This window comes from Acartia tonsa, chromosome 5 (genome assembly GCF_053477335.1).
Source record: "Acartia tonsa isolate MP-2025a chromosome 5, ASM5347733v1, whole genome shotgun sequence".
Lineage (NCBI taxonomy): Eukaryota > Metazoa > Arthropoda > Copepoda > Calanoida > Acartiidae > Acartia > Acartia tonsa.
The window spans coordinates 7,452,263-7,466,452 of record NC_137264.1 but is presented as its reverse complement, the minus strand read 5'-3'; the positions used below and the strand labels follow the sequence as shown (position 1 = coordinate 7,466,452).

The following is a 14,190-nucleotide window of genomic DNA, read 5'->3' as shown; positions in this document are numbered from 1 at the left end:
CTCTGTATTTTTGAATTGCAGAGTAACGCGCTCAATCGCCTAGGGTAACACCCATCAGACAACCAACCCTTTGATTGCACAACTTTTTTCTTGGAAGTCCTAACTTTGCATGGTAAGGAGTTGCGTCTCAGAGAGTTAGGGAGGGGACAATAGGCAATTAATTCAATATAAGAGTTTTCGCTGAAAAGCAATGAAAACCAGATTTATCCAGAAAATTTGACCTAAATTGTAAAGGGATCATGGTAATATAATTTAGAACAAAATTAGTTCTAAGATAAAAATCATTTACTTGAAAATTGAATTACCAGTACATCACAATCTAGTAATATTCTGTAATTAATCACTAGAAAAATCTTGTTTAGAACTTCATTAACCCTTCTCATATATTTTTAAATGCCACCTAAATTCAAGGGGTTCTTAGATTGTTTAATACATAAATATCACAATAGTGTTTCTATACATGAAATGACATTTTCATGGGAAAAATATTTGTTAAAACCAGCCATCTAATAACAAATTTTTCTGTCTGCTATATTCAAAACTAACTCAGCTAGTTAGCGGGGCATTGATGCACTAGTACCCAAAGTCAGGCAGAACCTGCTAAATTCTTGCACATTCCCTTTAAGCCAGTACCCAAAGTCTGAGACTCCTAAAAATTGAATATTTGATCCATTGTCCCCTCCCTTGCTCCCTGGTTGCGTCTGTTTTTGGTCAAGACATTTCCCGAACTCTACATGTCTCGCATCTGACATAGCAGCAGTAGGGACCCTTTCAACCTCTTTAGTTATGACGCAGTTTTGGACCGTGATTAGAATCTTTCCGACGACGAGTAGATGCGTTACGTATTATGACTCTGGTCGCTGGTTACATAGGCTGCCGAGCCCTGGATTCATGTAATCATAGGGTAGCGAGCCCTGGATTCATGTAATCATGTTAAATGTTTTCCTTGATTGTTATTCTCACATTGTTCCCCTGGGCAATAATTTCATCTTGGGCCTAAATCAAAGAAAAATACATTAGAATATCAATGTATGTATGATTTTACATAGGTCATTTAGTTAGAATAAACATTGCGTGGATCATAGAAAAATAGTTTGAAGTAATTTTTTCCCCTAGCTAATAAGCACCTAGTGGAAGCTTTTTATGGTGCTCCTAAAAAATGACTCAGACTCGCATACCATTGGTCAATTAAAATGTATACTGGCCTACCATTGGTAATTTAGTCTGTGTATTGACCTAACATTGGTCATTTGCATTGTATGATGTGTAATTTAGTTGCTTCTAGAGTCACATCAAATAGGGGAAGGGGTTCACCCACTCAATCCATAATTTTTAGTATTAACATAAGAAGTAAATTTGGGTATAGTCCCTTTCGTGACAATGCCTCTAAAGGGGCATTTTTTTGTATTTTTGAAGTAGCTTTTCCTCTATTTCTAGTCCCTGCGGGGGGCTCTAACACTGCAGGCCAATTGCCAAACCCTGCGGGGCAATCACCTAACCTAACGTAATCTAACCCAACATAAAAAAAACCTACCAAAAGCTACTGTAAAAATACGAAAAATTGCCCTTTAAGAAACATTATTACAAAAGAGTTTATACCCGTAAATGTTTTAGGGCAATTTTTATTTATGGTTGAAGTGCCCACTTCTAACTTGGAGCTACACTTTTAATGAGAGCAATATCGGTCCAGTAAATATCGAATTACGTACACACAGACAGACACATAATCTAATTACCCTATATGATTAAGAATAAGGAAAATATTAGGTTTACCTGTAAAATACAAGAACACTTTTAATACAAATAGACAAAATCTAATTAAACTTGGATAGAAACATCCATAATAGGGAAGCTCTCTATATCTAATATCTAGGAGAGGGATGACATCAAAATACACGAAACTAGGATATCTGGCTGATTTATAATGCCGGATATCCGGTATCTGGCCGGAAATCTGGTCAACGCCGGATATCCGGAAATTTTCAGATATCCGGCCGGATAACGTGATATCTGACATTAGAAAAATGCCGGATATCCGTTTTAACCACTAATTGAAATCTACAGATAGGGTTATTTTGTGTATAATCATTACCCATTGTCCTAGCCCTTTAGACGACTGCATTTTACTTGTCCGATGGCGTAATTATCTAGTGAGCCTAATTATAGAATAACTTTGATATCATCAACAAAATAAATAAAATTGTTAACCTCTTTGTGGGTGAGAAGTGCCCCTTCTAAATCTGCAACCTTCAGTATGACATCACCTGTCTGAAAATATGAGTTAATTTTAGCTGGGTAATCAGGGAAATCCAGACCCTAACCTGAAACCTCTTAACAGAAGATTTACACTATTCCCAAAATTTGTTTTACGAAATATTTCTAGCTGTTAATGATAATGTTTTGCGCCTGTTTTGGGCCAAGGCATTCCCATCTTCTCTAACTAGTAATGTCGTGCAACTGACATTGTAGAAGTAGGAAAAATTCAACATGTTATTATGCAAATATACAAACCTAGCACCTACACGAGCAGGAGTGTTATGCTAACTAAGTCAAGGGTATATGTTATTGTAAGATGCTAATTCTTACATTAAATACTAGAGGTTCAATAAGTTCTGGGAACATATGACTCTCTGTCTATCTATTCTATAACTTTATAATAGGATAAAGTTTTGTTTTCCACTTTCATTCAAGTTATCCTTGTTGGCTATACCTTATTCCTGGTATGCTTATAACAATCTATTTAAAAACATGAAATGAACTATAAGAAGCTTTCATATAAGAATAGAAACTTCACACTTAAAAATAGTAATTACATGTAACTTCTGTAGTTGAGGATATTAAAATCTCCCAACATGTTAAAAATTTATTTTTATATCATATTTAATATATGAAACATTAAAAGATTGTCACAAATAGTTGTGTAGAATAGACAAAGGTTTAAATAAGTAACTACAAAGAGTAGAATGATATATATAGCCTAGTGTTACATAATTACTGACAAAACGAGGGAATATAAGTTTAATAGAACATGCTTTGGATGTTAACAAGGATGACAACATCCATAAGTAACGAAGCTGGAAAGTTATGGATGGACATCCAGAATAAATAATCTATAGAGTATGTCATAAAAAATAAAATAGAATAAAATTACGAAATCTTTTAAGAATGTACAATGGTCTTTTAAAGCATTAAGCTAATAAGGAAAATGTGAAAATCTAGGAATCGAAATAGCCGCCCAACAAATTAGCATGTCTTAATACAACTTGATGGAAATATATAGAGTGTAAACTTATGCAATCTTGTTTATCATGAATAGGGTTAAAAAATATCATGAAAACTTAAATCTAGGAATCGATCTAGCACCCCAATTAATGTATAAATCTTAATGAAACTTGGTGAAAATAAGTAGAATGTTCGTCTATCTTGAAACGCAGTCAAGAAAATTACAAAAATGTAAAAATCTAGGTATAGATTTGATGAGCATATGTCATAGGAATTTACACTAAAAATTTCAGCTATCTATCTTCTATAGGAGCGGAAAAATCAAGTTTCCCCCATAGCGTTACAGACTGACAGACTGACTGACTGACGTACAGACAAAGTTAATCATAGAGTAGCTTGGCTTCAAAAAACAAACAGAAATGAATGTTTGTGAGAGATTGTTTGTGTAGAATTCTTTTGCACAAAAAAACACAAAAAAAGTTTTATAAATGAAATGAACCAAAAGAAAAAAAATATTTTGTTATATAGGAATATACTTATGTATATTACTAGAGTATAAAACAAGGATGAAACAGCCATATGTGCGAAGCAAAATACCAGATAAAAATGAGTATTGTTATTTATCGCATCATATTATAGACAGCTTTCCTCGGATATTAAAATGCCCGGGCTAACAAAACTAGTATTGATTTTATGATTTATTCAATATTTGTGCAAAATTGTCTGTAGTACGATGCTATACAGGTTTTTTCAGTATTACTGTTCTAACATAGCGGGTATCAATCTGTTTCGAAGCCATACTGGAAAGGAAATTGCCAGTTAAAAGATTTTTTTATATTTTGATTTTTCTTTGAAACTTTTGTTCTGTTAGATCAAGAACTTTTGATAATGCATTTGTCTAATTTTTCAAGAATTCACTTCTAAAGGAAAGCCCTTTTTTGTTAACAATTTCAAAGCGAAAACTTAAGAAGCAATGGTAATCTATAACTGCATGTGCCTGTTTGTTCCTTCTTTCGTGCAATTAGTTATAACGGCACAGAACAAGAGTTCTATTCTTTCTTTCTTTCTATTTCTCATAAAGCTGCAACTGAACCCAATTGTCCTTGTTTACCTTATACAATAAAAATACTATTTGTGCCTGGAAAAAAATCTTGTTTTTCTCAATGGCGGAAAATATTTTATATAAATGAACTTTGTTAGTTAGGATCTAAGGAGAAAACAAGGATGACAACATACACAAGAACAAATTAGGCGTAACATGTTATAAGACAATCATATAAACAAAAAATTAAAAAGAAAATGGGCTTTTAATTTTGTAAACCTTCAGAAGTCTGAACAAAAATTAATCTATATCTGTTGAAAATTATTTTAATACAGAGGAAGATTCTTAAAAAAAATGTTTTATGAAAAAATCCTCCAAAATCACATAAAAAATCTACCAAAAATTAAATAGAATCGTATGATAATAACCATTCTATGATTTTATTGAATTTTGTAGATTTTTTATGTGATTTTCAATTACAATTTCAAAATGGCTTCGAACAAATTTCCTGAAAAAAAATTACATAGTAGCACCTTATCCCTACAGGAATGCTCATCCATAGTTTGAATAAATAAATATTTTATCATGCCAAATAGCATCTGTCATGCTATTATGTCTGTCCGTACATTCAAACACATCCTGATTGTAGAAAAGCTTCGCTTAAAAAGATAAATTTTCCTAAAAATCTCAACTACAAAACATTTCGAATTCCTCATAACAATTGAAAAAATTTTCCGATCTAGATCTAAATCTTTGAAGGAAAAAAACTTTTAGGAAAAAAATAGGTTAAATGGTGCAAAAATATCTCCCAGATTTGTTTTTTTTTATAAAGGATTCAATAAAAGCTGAAAATATTATAATTATTATTAATATAGAAGATGGTAAAATGTCGGTCTATTAAAATTTGTCAGTAACTAATTTATTAAAGCACATCAATGTTAACCAGAGATCGGCAGTCACTCGTCATATTATTATAAAAATTCAGCTGCAAGTGAACAACCTGTTTCTAAACAGACAATCCATCCGTTCATAATTTTATTTACACACAAGCGGTTTTAAATTTAAAGCTAATGCGCGGCTGCCGAGCTGCCAAGTGGCGAAGCACAAAAATTGTCTGGACAAACGGACAAAGTCAGTTAAAATGCAGGTATAATCGTAATAAAACCCGAACCTTTTTTGGCATAAAATATGCATTGGTCTTTTGTAGCATGACTGAGGGACCGACGGACTAAGTAAGTCATATACTGGATGCTTATTGGCAGCGTTTCGGAGCCGTTTGATTTTGGTGCGGCTCTGGCTCCGGCTCCGCGGAGCCGTCTGTGATGATGGCGGCTCCGGCAACGGCTCCGACCTAAAATCAAGAAAAAACTCGACATATTTTTTTCCCACGTCTATTTTTGACTTTTGATTGTTTTAAAAGTTCAATTTTTGATAAAAATGTACTTGAAAAACTTAATAGGGGCATTTGCACATGACAAAACAGAGTTACCAAATTATAATTTATATAGTCCGGAACCGGAGCCGTTTTTTAACAAAAATTACGGCTCCGGCTCCAGCAAAATATGGCGGCTCCACAGCTCCCGGCTCCGGCTCCGAAACACTGCTTATTGGTATAGGGAATCTTTAAAAAAATTGCAGCAGTCTATCTTAAATAGAAGCCGGGTAATTTACGTTTCCGCCTAACCGTTTCTTTCAGACGAACCAGAGAGAGAGGCTGTTTATTTTTATTTATTAAAATAACTTTTTTTTATTCGTTGGCTTAATAACTTAGGGGACGTTAGTGATTAATTTCAAAGTATTTTTATGTACAGAAGGAGGTAATTTTGTGTATCATCATTGGGGATGTACATCAATGTATCAACGGAATTTCGAATTTTGGAGTAGCTTCGCTCCTAAAAACTGACTTACCCTGAGGCCAGAGTTATAGCTAAAAGATCCTTCATTTACAAAAACAACAGTCAAAGCTTTCTCAAAGTCAACACCTCCCTAAAAAAGCAAAAGTATTAAAAAAAAATTAAAAATTATGTCATTGTCTGTCCGTCTGTAACTTCTGTATTTATTAGGAAAAAGTTATTTTTACCCTAAATTTTCTATTATATAAAGTAAAAAGAGTTTTTTTTTAAGCTTAAGATCTCAATAAATACAGATTAGATTTAGGGTTCCAAGTTAAGTAGGATTTACAAATGTCCCGGGGAGGTTTTAGGCTATTTTGTATTTAGATCTTAATCCTAATGTGCTTTTAGGCTATTTTTCTTTCCTTCCTTAACCTTTCGAATACAGAGCCCCTAGATGCTAGGGTCGCACCTGCTATTTTCTGTTAAAGTAAGTTATTTATAAATACACATAATATGACAAAACATATATGTTAAGAGCAAAAACATATTTTAGCCTAAGAAATAATCCTTTGTTTGCTTGCCCACAGTGAGAGAGGGGACAATGGGCTGTTTATTACACTAGTCTCCAAAGTTTTATAATAACGTTTTCTTATTCGATGACTTAATAACTTTGGTGACTTTATTGAATTTATATTGGTATGTTCAACCAATTGTAATCTACAGAAGGGGTTATTTTGTGTATCATTATTTGGAATGTAAACCAATTTATCGGCCATTGTCTTATCCCTTTAGATCCCTTGCCCATGCTCATTGTCCAGTCACCTATTTAGTTATATATGTTATGTACATTGTACATATATCTGTTTTTTCTTTAATTCTATCAATATATGATCTATCTATCCATTTATCTTTCTATATATCTTATTACATGTTTAGTCACCCTACTAGTTATCTATCTATGTACATATATCTATATTTCCTTTAATTCTATCTATCTATCTATCCATTTATCTTTCTATATATCTTATTACATGTTTAGTCACTCTACTAGTTATCTATCTATGTAAATATAACTGTATTTCCTTTAATTCTATCTATCTATCTATCCATTTATCTTTCTATATATCTTATTACATGTTTATTCACTCTACTAGTTATCTATCTATGTACATATATCTATTTTTTCTTTAATTCTATCTATCTATCTATCCATTTATCTTTCTATATATCTTATTACATGTTTAGTCACCCTACTAGTTATCTATCTATGTACATATATCTATATTTCCTTTAATTCTATCTATCTATCTATCCATTTATCTTTCTATATATCTTATTACAAGTTTAGTCACCCTACTAGTTATCTATCTATGTACATATATCTATTTTTTCTTTAATTCTATCTATCTATCTATCCATTTATCTTTCTATATATCTTATTACAAGTTTAGTCACCCTACTAGTTATCTATCTATGTAAATATAACTGTATTTCCTTTAATTCTATACATCTATCTTTCTTTCTATCTAATAGTACTAGCGGCTACGACCCTAGAGGCCTCTAGGAACATAATCTATCTATCTATCCATTTATCTTTCCATATATCTTATTACATGCTTAGTCACCCTACTAGTTATCTATCTATGTAAATATAACTTTATTTTCCTTTAATTCTATATATCTATCTTTCTTTCTATCTAATAGTACTAGCGGCTACGACCCTAGAGGCCTCTAGGAACACGTAAAATTGTTTCATTTAAATCTATTTTAAAATCAGCAATTTACCAAAATTATTTTATTCGCCGATTGATGGTGTCAGTTATGTTCTTAATTGCAAAAATGGGGTATCCCTAACCAGTTTTTTTGTTTAGGAATGAATATTTTTTGCCCGAGGGAATAAATGATGGAGCGATAGCTCATCATTTATTCACCAAGATTCTGTTCACCGGTTGCGATGCTCGGGATGATAAAAATGACTACCTCAGGGAAATAAATGATACCTCAGGGGAATAAATGATACATCAGGGAAATAAATGATACCTCGGGAAATAAATGATACCTCAGGAAAATAAATGTTACCTCAGGGAAATAAATGATACCTCAGGGGAATAAATGATACATCAGGGAAATAAATGATACCTCGGGAAATAAATGATACCTCAGGAAAATAAATGTTACCTCAGGGAAATAAATGATACCTCAGGGAAATAAATGATACCTCAGGGAAATAAATGATACCTCAGGAAATAAATGATACCTCAGGAAAATAAATGTTACCTCAGGGAAATAAATGACTACCGCAGGGAGAAAAAGAGAATATGGTGGTACCCTCCCCCAAAATAGTTATAAACCTTCCTGGGACCTATGAGAAGCTACCCTGTTAAGGAGAACCCGATCGGCTAGCGAGATCTTTAAGTACAAACACACAGACAAACAGACAAACATCCTGTTACTTTATTATCTATCTATCTATTTTTCCACTTTCTATAAATCAAAGGTTTTGTTAAAGTCAAAGTTTCATTAATTAATACTATGTTTCTATTGTATTGCTGTCGGGCCGGAGGTGTCGTGTTGAAGTCCGCACCTTGTCATACAAGAGACGTTAAATATGGTGCATACTGCTGCTATTGTGGTAGTCCGACAGACTGTCGCTTCCTAGAGCATGCTTTGCTCCTAGCCACTCTTGATAAGATATCAGGTGTTTAATCTCCTCCCAAGAAATTCCTCAGCAACCCTTTCTATTGTTGACCGACAGATTAGCACGGTGAAAACTGCCAGCCGCCAGCGGGGAAAAGGGGTTGCCTCTCCCCCCTCATGCTTCACCCCTATTACACTACATCTGGCACGTTAACTGAAACAGGTTAGAATTCTCCTATCGATTTCAAACTTTGCATGCTGTTTCCTATAACAGTTAGGTACGACTTAGAAAGCGCCGCAACTCTATTATCGTTACCAGAAAGTCCGTAAACATGCCAGTTTTTTCCTTTTTTAGACAACAAATTTTTGAATGTTAAAATCATCCTATTCATCTGATTTTTTAAATACTGATTAATATTAAAACAAGGTATAGTGTTATAAGCAAAGCATCTCTATAATCAAGTCCTTAAAAGGTCAGTATGTATGTACAGTAACATGTATTTAATCAGTTTTGCAACAAATTTACTGACAATTTTGTATAGTAATATGTCTTAATATTCAGTTTATTAAGTTCTGACACTCAACATGTGTTAATGTTCGTTTGTACTTTTATTTCAGATCTTCGCTTTTATGGATGTTGTCATCCTTGTTTCTATCTGTTTATCTATCTATCTACTTATCTATCTTTCTACTTATCTATCTTTCTACTTATCTATCTATCTACTTATAAATATATCTACTTATCTATCTATCTACTTATCTATCTATCTATGGTATCATAATGCGAATGATAAGTAAATGTGGTGCAGACCAGGGAGGGAGAGGTCATTGGACATTAAATCACACTGGTCCCCAAAGTTTTATAATAACGTTTTCATATTCGTAGTCTTAACAACCTTATTAAAGTTTGATTAGTTAGTTCATTTAGTTTAGTGTTCAAACGTTTTAACCACTAATTGTACAGAAGGAGTAATTTTGTGCATCATCATTGGGGATATACATTAATTTATTGGCCAATGTCTTATCCCTTTAGATCCCTGGGTGCACACTCATTTCCCCTTTTATTGTGTTAATCAGGGATATATAGATACAAAAATCTCTCAAAGATTTATGAAGCACTTGACACTCCCTTTTATTTTTGAAATAAATTAAAAATAAGGGGGGTCAGTTAGGACATCCCGACAAGAATCGTTAAATCAAACGGTTGTTCGTTCTTAATGCTATATTTATCAAAAATTAATTTCATATTATTATCCTATCAATTTCAAACTTTGCATGTTGATTCCTATAACAATTGGGAAACGATTTCATTAGCTTGGCAACTCTATAATCGTATTCTGTATTTTAGAACTTTTGCAACAAATTTCCTTAAAATTTTGTTTAGACTTATGCATTAATATTCTGCTTAATCAGTTATGACACTCTACAAGTGTTGATGTTCGTTTGTCCTACCGTTTCATGGTTTTGCTTTTATGGATGTTGTCATCCTTGTTTCTATTACATTAATATGCAGTTTGGACGATTTCTCTTGAGAGGATGGTGGTACCCTCCCTCAAAATAGCTATAAACCTTTCCAGAACATATGAGAAGCTACACTGTAAAGGAGAACCATATCGGTTCAGTGGTTGGCGAGATCCTCTGGTACAGACAGACAATTTAACAGGCAGACAGACAGAGATCATTTTACTTTATTGTAGGGGTACAGTTCTTATGCTAAGGGCGTAGCTATATTGTAAATTATTTTGGAAGTATTAAAAAAAAACAAAAATAAATATATCTGTTTTTCCGTGGATGTAATTACAGTTGCAAAAACACAACAATAGATAAGAGCAAAACAATGACGCTCATTCTACAACAAGGATATGTTACTATAACATCATAGAGTGACACAGTGCGATCTAGTGGGACATCCAAGAAATTTAAAATCGACTTTAATCTATCCTAGGAATTAATAATGGCTGTAAGTAGACAGCTAGAAAAGAATTTTTTTTAAAATTATTAATTTTTGGCGGATTTATGCCATTTTTAAAAAGGTAGTACATACCAATTGCAGATTGGAAGTTAACAGAGGCAAAATTTAAGTTATTTCCGAGTTAAAGCAAAAAAATTACATCATTTCTTCAAATACAAGCTTATTTATTGAAGTTTACTTTTGTCTGCTCTTAATGTCCCGTTTTTTTGCCAAAAGATCGCACTGTGAGTGATCAACACATATTATTCAAACATATTATTTCTATTTGAATACAATATAAAGTGTTTCATTTTTTAATTTTAACATATTTTGTATATAACACAGAAAAGGCAATGTCTTCTTAAAGGGAGTGTGAACGTAAAAATTTCTCATCTGATTATCAAATCTTAACATTTTCTAAGCACATTTCACTACACTGATCAACCAAAAACGTCCTATTAACAAAAATATCCAGGAATAATGCCTTGATTTTATGGTATTTTGGAAGGGAAAAAGGAAAAAACAGGGAAAATCTGAACGTTTTTGTTTCTTATAATGTTTGTAGGGATATTTAACTTGTCATATATAGTTGAAACAATTTACTTACTGTTAAGGATTTATTTTATGATATAAAATTGCCAATTAGTTTTTTTATAACGTAGTAATTAGGTAATAAACACCTATTTTAAATTCATATTATTGACAAAAAAATACCTCACTGTCTACAAAGGCTTGAATCTCATAGGTTATTTAAAATAATAATATTCTTTTTTATTGTGTTGGACAATAAATAACCCACTTTGGAGAATTAGTTTACACTTTTATCAGACTGTTTATAAAAAAATATTGCGTCTTTATTATTTACAAATTTGTAATTAAAGGTGGGCGAGAGATGGGCCATCTAAAGTTAATTGTATACTAATTAAAAAACCTGTTTCTAGCTTTGTTATTGTATTTGGTTTTCAATAAAAAATATTGCTTATTTTATCAATTTCTAACTAAGTATACATTGGTTTAAAGCAAGGATTATGTTAAAAGTCAGCTTAACCGTTAGGAAAAATCAAGAACTATGTGAAAAAGTTTAATTTTAGCTATAATGGGAGAAAAAAGCAATTTAATGCACATTTTATATAATACGGAAAATTTCTTCCTTTCCCTTTACCTTATAAAAATCGTTGGAAAAAGCCGTTTTTTAAGCAAACAAAAGCGCGCTTTGCTCTATCTGTGAGATATTATGAATGAGATAATGTTAAGATTTGATATTAAGATGAGAAAAATTTACGTTCACAGTCCCTTTAAAAGTAAGGAATATTTTGCAGTAAAGTTATATTTCAGGGTGTGTGTGTTCAATTATATCTCGTAACCCACCCCCCCTATCCCCACCAATTAAAAATCAAGGATGACAACATCCATACTAGGGGCTAAGCCACTGGTAATTTTCATTTACTAGTTCATTTAGCACCTAAATAGGTAAACCACACATTTTTATATACTAGTTGATTTGGCCTTAGCCTATAGGGGAAGGCGAGGTAGGTCAGAATTATAGCCTAAATCCATCAGAGAACATTTATGTAGCTTCCTAGAAAAGTACGACCCTTTCGGACCAGCAACTTTCGATATCTTTAGCTTCAGATCTAAGTTAATTATTTAAAATTTTAATAATATTTCCTCAAACACAGGCAAATCTAAATAATTTCTAAATACGTGCATCGTTATTTTCAACCTTTAAGTGTAAATTCTTTTCTCGAGATGTAAAAATAATATATTGGTATTTTTGGCCATAAGACAATCTCAAAAAATGTTTGTTTTATATGACTTTTTTTAAAAATGAATTATTGTTTTCTGTAAATTTCAACATTTCTATACAAAAAATGTGTCTATAAAACTTACAACAAAAATTTCTATGTTAATAGTTTTTTAAGCAAAAAGTAAATCCGCAGTAGAAAGTTATGTTTATGTATCTATCTATCTATTTATTTCTATTTATCTATCTATTTCTATCTGTCTGTCTGTCTATCTATTTATGCAACTATACCTGGAGCCTAAACCCCCAGGGTCCAGGTTTATCTCTGTGCAGTGTTACTTCAGAATATATATCTATGCAACTCTACCTGGAGCCTAAACCCCCAGGGTCCAGGTTTATCTCTATGCAGTGTTATTTCAGAATATCTATCTATCTATCTATGCAACTATACCTGGAGCCTAAACCCCCAGGGTCCAGGTTTATCTCTGTGCAGTGTTATTTTAGAATATCTATCTATCTATCTATCTATGCAACTATACCTGGAGCCTAAACCCCCAGGGTCCAGGTTTATCTCTGTGCAGTGTTATTTCAGAATATCTATCTATCTATCTATGCAACTATACCTGGAGCCTAAACCCCCAGGCTCCAGGTTTATCTCTGTGCAGTGTTATTTCAGAATATCTATCTATCTATCTATCTATCTATCTATCTATCTATGCAACTCTACCTGGAGCCTAAACCCTCCAGGGTCCAGGTTTATCTCTGTGCAGTGTTATTTCAGAATATCTATCTATGCAACTATACCTGGAGCCTAAACCCCTAGGCTCCAGGTTTATCTCTGTGCAGTGTTATTTCAGAATATCTATCTATCTATCTATGCAACTATACCTGGAGCCTAAACCCCCAGGGTCCAGGTTTATCTCTGTGCAGTGTTATTTCAGAATATCTATCTATTTATCTATGCAACTATACCTGGAGCCTAAACCCCCAGGGTCCAGGTTTATCTCTGTGCAGTGTTATTTCAGTTCCAGACATTTTGTTTTCTACAAACAGAAGTTCTTTACAGTCCCTATAAAAAATGAGGTCATATTATAATAGTCCATTATTATAATATGACGTAATTCGGGATTTTTCGACCAAAAGTTTTAAAATTTATCACCTTTTCTATATGCACTAATGTTTATTGAAACAGGTAATATTCTCAAAAATTTATGTTGTCTATCTTAAAAAGCAAATGAGAAACTCGCATTTTCCCCCTAGAGTTACGGACAAAGAAAGAAAATTATAGAGTAGCTTCGCTACTATACAATAAACGGACCAAATAAATTATATACTGTATTCTAGGAATTTTCATTAAAATATTTCAGCTGTATATCTAAACTAGCAGCTGAGAAAATCCCGAGAATCAATATAACTAGAGGTTCAAAAACACATACAGATTAAGAAAAGCTAAGCTTTGTCGAAAACACTTGTTTAACAAGAATATAAATCATCAAACATAAAGAGGGGGAGAGGAGAGTTAATCCAACCATCTCGTAATCAGTGCACAAATGGCACTTAGAATCCGAATATTGTTATGAAACTTGGCATGAGTAATCCTTGGTAAATCTATTTTCCATAAATTGAAGAAAATTCATTTGTGCACTGATTACGGAATGGTTGCATTATCCCCCCCCCCTCTTTATTTGTTTCTGTAGATAAAATTAGGTAAATTACAAACAAAAACACATTTAGATACTCTTACCTACGTCAACATTGT

The 14,190-nt window shown here is 32.6% G+C and overlaps 1 protein-coding gene across 1 annotated transcript in view; it reads right to left on the bottom strand.

Moving 5' to 3' along the window:
• LOC145318676 (PDZ and LIM domain protein 3-like) overlaps positions 1–13,470 on the bottom strand; it is a 35,440-nt gene extending 21,970 nt beyond the window's left edge. Inside the window, exons 1-4 of the mRNA XM_080160114.1 lie at positions 13,404–13,470; positions 6,173–6,250; positions 2,209–2,268; positions 948–996 (exon numbers count right to left, since the gene is read on the bottom strand). Coding sequence (XP_080016240.1) covers positions 948–996; positions 2,209–2,268; positions 6,173–6,250; positions 13,404–13,466 — 250 coding nt within the window. The 5' untranslated portion in view covers positions 13,467–13,470. The remainder of the gene's footprint in view (positions 1–947; positions 997–2,208; positions 2,269–6,172; positions 6,251–13,403) is intronic.
• Between the last annotated feature and the right edge of the window lie 720 nt (positions 13,471–14,190).